This window comes from Chelonoidis abingdonii, chromosome 2, assembly GCF_003597395.2.
Source record: "Chelonoidis abingdonii isolate Lonesome George chromosome 2, CheloAbing_2.0, whole genome shotgun sequence".
NCBI classification, from domain to species: domain Eukaryota; kingdom Metazoa; phylum Chordata; order Testudines; family Testudinidae; genus Chelonoidis; species Chelonoidis abingdonii.
Window position 1 is genome coordinate 62,974,580 of NC_133770.1, and position 12,305 is coordinate 62,986,884.

Consider the following 12,305-nt stretch of genomic DNA (forward strand, 5'->3'; position numbering starts at 1 on the left):
CAGGGGGTGGCTTTGAGATGCATGGCAGGGAGGCTGCGGTTACTCAGACTATGGGGCAGCGGTTCCCCACTTGTTAGCCGGTCTGCAGCTAAGTAACGGTAGGGATGTACGAGAGTTTCACCTGCTCATCCAACCTGGAGCCCCCCAAGCCCAAAGCTGGCTCTTAAAACCTCGCCCAGTGGGCACCATAGGGAATTGAATGGCATCTCCTTGGAAACCCTCAACCCCTCCTCTGGGAGCGCTGGTGCAACCCAGCTGCGGCCCGCCCGATGGCTTCCCTCAGCGCATGCGGATACCGGGAACTACACATCCCGGCATGCTCCTCGCTGCACCTGGGCCAATCGACAAGACGAACCCACTTCCCTCCGCATCCCACCGCCGCGTGCGGCAAATATCCGTGCGGGGTGGGAAAACACGCCTCAGTTCCCCGCGGCAAAGTGCTGCCGGCTGGTGCCAGGGCACAGGGAGCGCGCGCTGGGAAGGCTGCAGTGTCTCGGCAGCTGGGCCTACAGAGGAATGAGACGCGGTCCTAGAGAGATCGAAACAGGGGGCAGCGGGTCCGTCAGAGAGCTGGGTGTGGGCTGAGCCCGGGGTGACTGGAGGGCAGAGTCTGGGGACTTTGCGGTTACAGCCCAGCGCTTTCCCGCGCGCTGTCAGTCAGGGGGCGTGAGGTACCCGGCTGCCGTTTGGTTGGCTCATGCCGGGCGAGCCCGCCCACATGTCCTTTTTCTTGTTCGCGCGCGCTGTCAATCAGCGCTCTGGCTGCTCGCGACGGCGACGCTTTGCCGCTCACCACCCCCGCGTTGGCTCCGCCCCTTCCCTGCCTCGCTTCGCGCTGTCAGGCAGTGCGGGGAGCCCTGCTGCAGGCGAAGGTTCACTTCGTTTAGCTCGCCTGCTTCACAGCTCGTGCAGCTTTGGCCCCTCCCTTTCCCTCCCGGCGCGAGGGCCCCCTGACTGCCTGCTCTGAGCTTGGGTCGCGCGGAGCTCGGCTTGGTAGCTGTCTCGCGCCGCCCTAGGCTAGCCCCGCCCATCCTCGAGGAGCCTAGCTCCGTCGGAGAGGAGCGGCAGAGTCGGCTGCTGGGCTCGGTTTCCTGCTCAGTGGGCGTCAGTCGGGCCTTGCTGGGCCCCGCCCCTCCTCCCCCCTCCCCGGCTGGCTCAGAGCTGTCAATCAGGCGCCGGGCTCAGGGGCAGGCGGCGACGGCGGGCGGAGAGAGGCAGCTACGCCACAGCCCAGCGGCGGCCATTCGTGGAAAAATAGGCCGTCCCGCTCCTCCCAGCTCCGGCTGCGACCGGCCTTCTCCCCGCTACCCCACCCCACCCTCCGCCTCCTTCTCTTTCTCCTCCCCCCCCCAGAGCTGCGCCTCAGCGGGCCATTAATGCGGGATGAGCGGTATGTAACCCCCTCCCTCTCTGCCTCCCTCAGCCCGCTCCATCCTTCATCCCCCTTTCTTCTCCGCTCTCCCCTCCATGCCCTTCCATCCCGCCCTCTTTCGGTCCTCCTCTGGCCCTCCTTCTTCCCCCCTTTCTTCTCTTCCTTCCCTGCCCACTCCGCTCTCCGTCCCTCCTCTTTTCCTCCCTCCTCCATTCCCCTTTTCTCCCCTAACCCTTCCTCCTGTGCACATCCTTCCCTCCTCCGTTCCTCTTTTCCTCCCCTGTACAACCCTCCTCCTGCCCCCTAAAGCGTCGACGGCCGCTCAGTGGCCGTCGATGCTTTAGGGGCAGGAGGAGGAGGAGGGTTGTGGGTGGGATTTTCCCCGCTGTCTGGGAGAGGAAATCAAACCTCCCCTTTCTGGGTGTTAACTCTCCAGCCCTCATGGGTTGGGTTTCAAACCACGTTTTGGGGACTGGCTCTTTTGTCATAATGATTTGGATTGTGGTTTTCAGAGCCGTAAAATCGAAGGGATTGGGTACCAAAGAGGAGGTGCTAATAGGTTTTGCTTTTGTATAAAGAAAGGTAAATAATTAATCTGCCATGCTTCATACTTTTTTGCAGATCAAAAGAAGGAGGAAACTATGCCCACAGAGGGAGAGAAATCTCCTGAGACAGAGAACAACAATAATAAAAAAAGTAAAACTGGAGGCTCACAGGTAACTCATGCACACAAAAAGGGAACTGCATACCTCTTAAAACAAAACATGCAGTTAACTGCATTTCCCATTCAAAGCATCTTTCTTTGGGGTGGGTGAAACATGAATGGTAATTTTGACTGCCTGGACATGTTTTTTGGGTGGATTATACTTTAAACTGATAAATGGGTTGCTGTGTATTGAAGAATTTTGTAAAAAGGACTGAATTGAGGAAGAAGCACTTCGGCAGTAGTTTTATTTATTGGTAATAAACGGCCTTATTTTTCAAGCATGTGAGGATCTGAGAATGTACTTCCTCATTCAGTACTGTATGATCTCTCTGTGTACTAAAACATCTTAAGCATTTTTGTGTTTCCTGAATAAACTTTGATAGTTGAACTGTCAGAAATAACTCACACCCACTCTTTTTTTTCTAAATTTGCTGCTGTTTTCTCTGTTTATGGGTAGGATTCTCAGCCTTCGCCTCTGGCTTTGCTGGCAGCCACTTGCAGCAAAATAGGGACGCCTGGTGAGAATCAATCAACTGGACAACAGCAGATTATTATAGATCCAAGCCAAGGTTTGGTGCAGCTTCAAAATCAACCACAACAGTTAGAATTAGTAACAACTCAGCTTGCTGGAAATGCGTGGCAGCTTGTTGCTGCTTCTCCTCCTGCTTCAAAAGAAAATAATGTTTCTCAACAAGGATCTTCTATTGCTTCAAGCACAGCAAGTCCCTCCAGCAGCAACAATGGGAATACATCTCCTTCAAAAACTAAATCAGGTAATTCTGCTACTAACCCTGGACAGTTTCAAGTAGTACAAGTACAGAATCCAAGCGGTAGTGTCCAATACCAAGTGATCCCACAGATTCAGACAACAGAAAGTCAGCAAATTCAAATCAATCCTGCCAGTACTACAACTCTACAAGATTTACAGGGTCAAATTCAGCTCATCCCCGCAGGGAATAATCAAGCTATCCTCGCAACTGCAAATAGGACCACTTCGGGGAATATTATTGCTCAGAACCTGGGAAATCAGACAGTTCCAGTCCAAATTAGGCCTGGTGTTTCAATACCACTGCAGCTGCAGACTATTCCAGGTACTCAGGCTCAGGTTGTAACAACCTTGCCTATAAACATTGGAGGAGTAACTCTTGCATTGCCTGTGATAAACAATGTGGCAGCAGGAGGTGGTTCTGGACAGGTTGGCCAGACTGCTGATAGTGGAGTTTCCAATGGGAATCAGGTAGTAACCACGCCTGTCACCACCGCTTCTGTTAGTACTATGCCAGAATCCCCTTCATCTTCTTCCATCTGTACAACCACTGCCTCAACTTCTCTGACTAGCAGTGACACTTTAGTAAGCTCGGCAGAGGCAGGCCAGTATGCAAGCACAGCAGGCAGCAGTTCAGAGCATACTCCTGAAGAACCTCAAACAACTGCTGCAGAATCAGAAGCCCCGAGCTCCAATCAGCTTCAGCCTAATGGACTACAAAATGTGCAGGATCAGTCAAATTCACTTCAGCAGGTGCAAATTGTAGGTCAGCCTATTCTACAGCAAATACAGATCCAGCAGCCGCAGCAACAGATTATTCAAGCCATTTCTCCACAGTCGTTTCAGCTCCAGTCAGGGCAAACTATTCAGACCATCCAACAACAGCCTTTGCAAAATGTTCAGCTGCAAGCGGTGAGTCCAACTCAGGTACTCATCAGGGCTCCAACTTTAACACCATCAGGGCAGATCAGCTGGCAAACTGTGCAGGTTCAGAATCTTCAAAGCCTTTCAAATTTGCAAGTTCAGAACGCTGGCTTACCCCAGCAACTAACCATCACCCCAGTGTCTTCAAGTGGGGGCGCAACTATTGCCCAGATTGCACCAATGGCTGTTGCTGGTACCCCAATCACACTGAATGCTGCCCAGCTTGCTTCAGTGCCTAACCTCCAAACAGTAAGTGTTGCCAGCCTCAGTGCAGCGGGTGTTCAAGTTCAAGGAGTTCCAGTTACCATTACCAGTGTTGCAGGTAAGTGTTTTATCACATGTATTTTCTTATATTTAATCGTGTTGGGCATTGAGCGTAGTTTTGCTTATACCTCTGGGTTTAACATTGTAAGAAAATAAGCTAACATTTTTTAAAAGATATTTTTTATGATACGGAGATAGATCAGGGGTTCTCAAACTGGAGGTCAGGACCTCTCAAGGTTATGAGGTTGTTATGTGGAGGGTTGCGAGCTGTCAGGCTCCATCCCAAGTTCTGTTTTGTCTTCAGCATTTATAATGGTGTTAATTAAAAAAAGCACTTTTTTTTTTTTAATTTATAAGGGGGGGTCACACTCAGAGGCTTGGTATGTGAAAGGGGTCACCAATGCAAATGTGTGAGAACCACTGAGATAGATGTATCCAGATCTCCCATCTGAGGCCTTTTCTAAATATGGAACTTGATTTAATTTGATTAAGTATCTGTCATTTGAAATTATATTTGAATAAGTGTTGTTTAGAACGTGTATGACAGAAAAAAGGACCATTTACCATCAGTTTACCAAAGGTATGCTTTTTAGGTTTCTCTGCAGTCTGAGACTCTAGTAGTAAAACTTCGTATATTGATCCAAATTTTCTGCAACAGACTTTTGGAGAACATTCAGCTCTTTTGGTCTAATGCTGATAATTGCTATTCTCAGATGACATAGGTGAAAGTGGAGATAGCAAGTGAACTTTGATAATCTTGTGACCAGTATTCACTTCAGTTGATTATAAAATTGCTTATCATTATGTAATTTCTGCACTATCTTCTTTAAGCTGATCCCTTTACAGTCAGGGTTTTGCAAATATATCATATGGATGTCGAATGAGTAAAATGCTTTATACTTATACATATAGAACAGTGATTCTCAACCTGCAGACCACTTGCAGCCCAATCAGCGCACACCTGCAGCCCATGTGATATCTTCAAGGCCTCACAGGTAGTATATATGTTGTGTGGATGTGGCCCACAACACGCAGAGCTGCATATGTGGCCCACAATGGTAAATAGGTTGAGAACCACTTATACAGAGCATAATTCCCATAGTCTGTTTAAAAACTGCTCTTAGCTGTGATTCATTGTTTAGCATTGGAAGTCTTAATTTATGTTGTAATATACTTGTCTGACTGCTCTTCTGATAGGTTAGGAAGAACTGTTCTTAAATATCTAAATGCTGATAAACAAGAATTTTTTCCTAAATATTCTGCAGGGTCTCTGCAGTTCCACAGTCAGGGAGAGCGTGGAAACAGGGTGGTAGGGGCATGTATGCATGCGTGTGTAATATATAAAATGTAAAAGTTAATTTTCATATGTAAAGTTTTGGCCAAAATATCACTTTTTAGTTAACACAATTTAGAGATTCTTCCCACTTTAGTAGTAAGGAATAGAAACATCTCTAGTCTGTAGACTTTTATATCAAATTACCACTAGAAAAGGTTTGCTAGTATAGATATACCTAGTGAAGATGCAGCTTCTACCAGCAAAAAATGTTTTTGCCAGAATATTTTATACACGTTTCTTGAGTAAAATGAACTGTTCTGGCAAAAGCACTTTTTTTTTTGTCAGTGAACTGGAGCTGCACTAGAGGTTTTGCCAGTATTAAAAAAATAAAAAAATAAAAAAAAATTGTTTTATACTGTCAAAAGTCTCTAGTGTAGATAGCTCTACAATTGTACATGTATGCATATCTAAGCAGGACATTTCATGCCAAATGAATTAAAACTGTTACAGCTGTAGCCCTGAGGATTCTTGACCTTTTTCAGGGGGGATTAACCATCATTTCTATCTTCTGATAAGCAGACCTGAAAGTTAGTATAGTTTTGTATCTCCTGTGGTACTTTCTTTTCATGATTTTAACTATCAAGAACTAGTTTGTAATGATGACATCATTACTGTGTATTTTCATTTTCCTCTGCAATATGGTGTTCAGGTCACTTGCTTGGATTATCTGGCTACAGGTCACTTGCTGAGATATATCTTACTTAATTAGTTCCCTTCCATTGTAGGGTCCTTGGGCATTGGTGCACCTCTGTCACTTCTGGTCTCTATCTGTGGCATGTAATAATGTGGTCTTCTATGGGCTCTAATACTTTGGTCTGATTTCAGTTGGATTTAGTGTGCAGGTGCAGGGTGGTGGTTGTAGCCTGTGATATAGACAGTAGGTCAAACTAGATCTGATGGTTCCTTCTGGCTTAAACTCTGACACTGTGTGCTGCTATTAATACTCCTGGGCTTTTAACACTAAGTTTGTTTCAGCATTACAATCTTGACCTTTGGCTTCTCTGGTTCAAACAAATGATATAGCACTCTGGGAATGCATTACATAGTTCTGCTGTTGTGCTAGCTGGCCAGTTTGGATCGGAAAATTGTCATGGATGGGGGGGATTTTGCATATAGTCAAAAGAACTCATTCGCATTAAACTGCATACAGGGAAGACTGCTTGGGGAAGCAATATAGGAAACAGATTTTATGTTTAGGCCTCAACTGTGTACTAGGCATTGGTGGGAATTTGCCTGAAAGGATAACATTCAGTTCTTTGACCAAGGTGCTGTTCACACAGTTTACCAGCCCAGGTTATGATGCCTTCTCTTGTAAGGACAAGGGAGGAAGACATAAAGCAGGGGGAGAGAAATCAAATGGCAGTTGTATGGTACTATGGAGGCTTCACAGTAGATAAAGGTTCTTGCCTCTTGTCCCTTCCCCCAAAAATATTAACATAAAATTAACTGAATTTTACTTGTGGCTATCACTAGTGCAAAGCCTTAGTTAATAGTTTAAATTACTGTTCATTAGGAGACTCCATAGACTGCTAATTCACTATGATCTGATGTCGCATGTAGAAATTAGATTTGGAGTTTAGTGACTTAATGAAGATTCTACCACCATTTATAAATTTAGTATTTTAAAAAAGACACTGCTTTTTGCTAGAAATGTTCTCACTTGTGTAATAGAGGTGCACTACTATAAGCTAATAATTATATTCCATTGTCATAGATCCATAAATACAGATGAAAAGGGGAACTGTCATAATTGTCTTCAGGTAGTGTATTTTTTATTTTGTTTGTTTTTTGCAAAGTAATGTTGTCCTTCATCAATAAGCTCTGTTTTAGCTTTGGCAATTTGTTTCATGTCTGTACTGTGGTGGGCGTCACACCAGGGGCTCCTTGCATTCCTCTATTTTACCTCCTCCACCTACAGCTCTGTGTGCCAGCTCACATCCCCCTCTATTTCAGGGATTCCTGTGACTTTCACCTCTCCAAACATGGAGCTTTCTGTACCCCTAATTTCCTTCCCTCAATAGCAGGGGCTCTGTGCAGTCCCTTATTCTCCCCTGTACTGTATGCCAGATTCCCTCAATCTTCCTCTTACAGGGGTTCCCTGTGGCCTCCCATGTCCATCTCTTCTCCCACGCTAGAGGGATGGTGTGCCTCTTTCCTCCTCTCCTCTTATGCCAGAGATTATATACATACTTTCCTCACTTCCATTATTCTTTCTGTCTGGGAGATAGATCATTCAAGGTGTCAACATCTTAAATTCTATTGGGACGATAGGCAGAGAGGAGACTGTGGTATTTTGGAAGGCACTAATAAATGCCATCAACCAGTTGTTTGACCTATAGATTGTTGCAAAGGCACTTGAAACTCTGGCTCCGCTAATAAGAGGGGCTCCGTGAATCCTCCATGTTTCCCTTTCTGGCTTTCTGATTTTTCCCGAAAATCAATAGGGTTCTGGCAGTGGATACCTAGAACTCTTCCTGAAATTGTGGAATTGAATGGGTGTGGGTGATCAAAAATTATCATGTTACAAAGGCACAAACAGAAATGCTGTCAAGTTGAATGTCAGGACTTTGCAAGCTTAGTCAATAAAGTAGTAGTAGTGAATAGAGGATACTTTATTAATCATTAAATATACGTATGGCATACTTGACAGCCTCCTTACAATAATCTATTGCTAACTTCTTGTCCTTTTGATAGTCTAGTGTAGTTAGCCACTATGTAAATTTGTCTTAGTTTATGCTGTTCATTCCACTCTCATTTGTAAATGTTTACATCTGGTAATGTCAGATTTATTGAAATTCCAACTTTCATCGTTGAATTCTGACACGATCAATGCAATTAAGCTTTGTCCAGCATTTATAGTGAAGACATCTATTGTAGCATCCCAGTGTAGTAATTAACCCTGGGCTATTCTAGCTATTCTAGCCTCAGCAAACTCATGGTGTTAGCTGCTAGATTTCAAACTGATGTGGAAAGGTCAGTTTTACATTCTGAAAAGTTGCTTTCACCTAATGCTCAATATGTAGGTCATGAATGGACTGTGGGTTGAAACCTTGAACTTGCTCAGGGTGCCGTAGAGCCATGCAGTTCTAGTCGTCCAGAATGCCTAAAGAGACATAATGGCCTGATCCTGAAGTCAGCAGAAGTTTTGCCTGAACATGGACTGTAGGCTCTGGCTCAGAAATTGGATGTCTCAACTAACATAAGGCAAGGAATCATTGTATTCTTCCAATCTGTTAGTAAAAGGATTGGTCTTTACCTGTTCAGTTTTGAATCCAAGGCTTGATCTTGGTTTCAGTTCTTGGTATTATGAGGACTGTAAGATTGGGCTTCTAGTTAGAATGTCTTGTGTAACTTTCAGTACATACTGTGTGTGCTAGTTCATGCTGTCCCTTTGGAATATTTTATTATATGTATTGCAGTAGTGCTTAGTAGCCACATCTGTTATGTTAGTATTAGCATCATAAAGTCATCTCTGGAATACAGACTCTAACTCAACGTTTTTTAATGTGAGCACAAAGAACTTGCTAGGGTGAGGGTAACAGACAAGCCCTCTGTTGTCCAGAGTCGTAGCATAAATTAAGGTCTCTATCTGGTAGGATTGTGAAGAAAACCTTTAAAAAATTATCAATATTCACTGATACAGCAGTGCCTATATGAGTTTGCAGAGAACTTGATACAACAACTTTTTGTGAAATACCCTATTCATTTCAGTATTTGCTAACTCAAATTCTGATTAACAATTTTGCCATTTAAAGTATAATTATTTAATTGTTCATCAAAAAAGTAAAAAGGAAGCTTATGAAAATCTATTATATCATCTCTTTTCAAGAAGGCTTTTAACAGTACATGATAAAGTTGGAAGGGCTGTGGTTGGTTTTGTTTTTCTGAAGAGATGGGTGGGAGTTGGACTTGGCATTCAGAAGTTGAGGAAATGCTGTTGTAACTTGATGAATGAAATTTTGCAAAATACAGTATTTCTGAACAGTCATGTGATGTTTACAATTTAATTTTTTTTCCAAAAAATTAATAAGCTGGTAGACAACTTCAATTTCAGTGTTCGTGTTATAAAGACCTTTAGTATTCCAACATTAGCTGTTCTGAAGCAAAGTTCCTTAAGTTTGTGACAAATGACAGGAAAAACAACTATTGGGTTTTTTGTTTTTTGTTTTGTTTTTTTTTCAAATTCTTCTCACATAATGAAGACAATAAGAACCAAATGATTGAACTGAAGTGTTTTGTGATACTTGAATTTCCCCCTCACAGACACTTAAAGTATTTAGGAAAACATATACACAAGAGGGGTTAAACTAGGTTACTAATATGCACTATTAAAGCTTGAAAATTCCACTTGCCCACTTAATTATAGCAAGTAGTAAGCTTTCTTTTTCACTGCTATCAGCTTCTATAAAGAAACGCTTCTAGTCATTACAGTTACAACATATATAAACTTTGACTGAAGCAGTCACCTTCAACATCTGGGGACTGATATATCCAGTACATTGACAGCATTTCTCAACTTTGCTCACAAGTATCTATATTGACAACAATGAAACTAGCAAAGTGGAAAGAGGGAGAAAAAGTTCATAGCCAAACCCTGGCAGGCACACTTCAGCCAGAGGGAAACGAATAGTCCTAACTACAGTTTTTGGCAAGATGTTCCGCCCTTTCATGGGGATAAAGCAGTCTGTTTCCCATGTTCTCCTTGCCTCTTTCTCATGGGCTGGCCTGAGATTCTCTTGCCTTCCAATCTAGAGACATAATGAAGCCAGGAGAGAACACTTTCTTCTGAGAACCCCAAGCTATATCCCCTTCATTTTTTAGATACCTGCCTGCACAAGTCCAGGTAGGGATCTTTTCTTTCCAGCTGGCAGACTCAGCCATTCGTCCAGGGCAAGCCTGGTGCCTAGTTTTTTGAAGGCATTAATCCTTTTCTGTTTTCATAGCTGTTTTCATAGCTGGTATTGGCAATGAGAAGTATGTGGTGTTCTCTTTATGGATTGCTGTGAATGATTCCGCCTGAGGATTTGCCCACATCTGATCACACAAGATCAGGGTACTCTACATACCAACTCAGGATCCAATCTGTTTGCCTGGCTGCTGCTAAGTTTGGTATCGAGCTCTCCTAAATACACCTCTACCTCGATATAAATGCGACCTGATATAATACAAATTCGGATATAACACGGTAAAGCAGCGCTCGGGGGAGGGGAGGGAGCGGGGAGGCTGCACACTCCGGGATTGAAGCAAGTTCGATATAACGCGGTTTCACCTATAATGCGGTAAGATTTTTTTGGGGCTCCCGAGGACAGCGTTATTTCAGGGTAGAGGCATACTCCAAAAAGGGCATACAAATTAAAGTGGAAAAGGTGGGACTTGGGGTAGTTTTACTTTAATCCTAGAGACTTGTGGGTAGTAAGAGCTAGGCAAATTTATGGTTTTTATTTTTGTGTTTTGGTTGGTTGTGTTTTTCCCTCTTCCCCCACCCCCATTGGTAGTTTTAAACAAAAACTCAACTCTGTTTAAGGTAAGAGAATTTGAAAATTCCCCCCAAAATCAGCAAATCAAAAATGTCAGTTTTGGGTTGAATTAAATGTTTCAAAATATTTTGTTTCTGTATGTTTTTTAAAGGTCTAGATTCCCAAAGGAGGAAGGATGGTTTTGCCCCCCTTTATAAATTCTAGCCCATTGTTCAGGGTGATCACCAAGGATGTGGAAGACCTGAGTTTATTTTCCCCTTTTGCCTGATGTGGAGAAGGGATATGGAACTTGAGTTCATTTCAGGAGAGTGCCCCCAGTGAACTAGGAGATACGTTTTATCTATACTCATTTAGTTAATCAATTAAATAGTTCAATTTACATTTTTTCAGATTTTTAAATTTTATATTGTTTATATTAGAAAATGGTGAGTGGTTAAATTTCTTATTTACTAGATAATTATGATTTGTGTTAAGCCCTACTTGGTTTTTAACTTTTTAAATTTAAAGTTAAATTTAAAATGCACAAACAGCATTTTCAAATTGTTTATTAGTTAAATAAAATTACCTATACAGTACATAAGAAAAGTTTTAAGTGCAAAATGTGTTTTGATAAACCAGTTTGCTAAACAAAGAAACTGATTGTTTCTGGTCACCATGGCCTTTAAGATTTTAGAACTAGCAGATGTCATTCTCTCACAAACCTTGTTTTTATTCATAGATTACTCCCGAGGGAATTATGTGCCAAAAAATAAATTCTACACACAGTATTTTTAAAATTCTGCAGATTTTATTTAATAAATGTGGAGGCTCCAGCATGGTAGTGAGTGGGGAGCACAGGCAACTGGCTGCATAGATGTGGGAGATGACCCTGCTGCCTTCCCCAGGACACAGACTTAGCAGCGAGGCTGTACCTGACGCTGACACAGCACAAGAGCTGGGTCTGCCCCGGATGTCTGTATCCTGGGAAGATCGGGAGGAGGACTGCAGGGTTATCTCTCACCTCTATGCAGCCAGTTGCTTGTGCTCCCTACTCCATGGTAGAGCCTCAACATTTATTTATTGATAAATATAATTTGCAGAATTTTAAAATATTGGGCGCAGAATTTTTTTTTGTTTTCTCTGTCTTTTCATTGTGAGATGAGTGGCATTTCAGCCTTTTTCTGCAAACCTCATGAAACTTTCTTTAACCCACTAGACCAAAGTTAAATATGTACTTTAGGTACCGGGCTGAATTAGGGCATTAGTTTAGTGGAGGCCTCACTTTAGATTTTGTTTTCTTTTTAGCAAATTCTGTAGCTGAAAGAGGTGATTAAATAATCCTTGAAAAAGATGTTACTTTCCTCAGCTTCTGGTTTTATACTGTAGCAGGGCTCTGGTGCAAAAGCACCTAATTAGCCCCTGCCTGGTCAGCGCCAATCAAGAGAAACAGATTGAGGCTGATGGAAAGGGCCTAATGCTGG

General features: G+C 43.2%; 1 protein-coding gene across 1 annotated transcript in view; it reads left to right on the forward strand.

The window, feature by feature from the left end:
* Positions 1 to 751: 751 nt before the first annotated feature.
* The window catches only part of SP4 (Sp4 transcription factor), a 47,324-nt gene continuing 35,770 nt past the window's right edge, over positions 752 to 12,305 (forward strand). Inside the window, exons 1-3 of the mRNA XM_032783473.2 lie at positions 752 to 1,390; positions 1,994 to 2,088; positions 2,536 to 4,090. Of these exons, the coding sequence (XP_032639364.1) occupies positions 1,384 to 1,390; positions 1,994 to 2,088; positions 2,536 to 4,090 (1,657 nt within the window). The 5' untranslated portion in view covers positions 752 to 1,383. The remainder of the gene's footprint in view (positions 1,391 to 1,993; positions 2,089 to 2,535; positions 4,091 to 12,305) is intronic.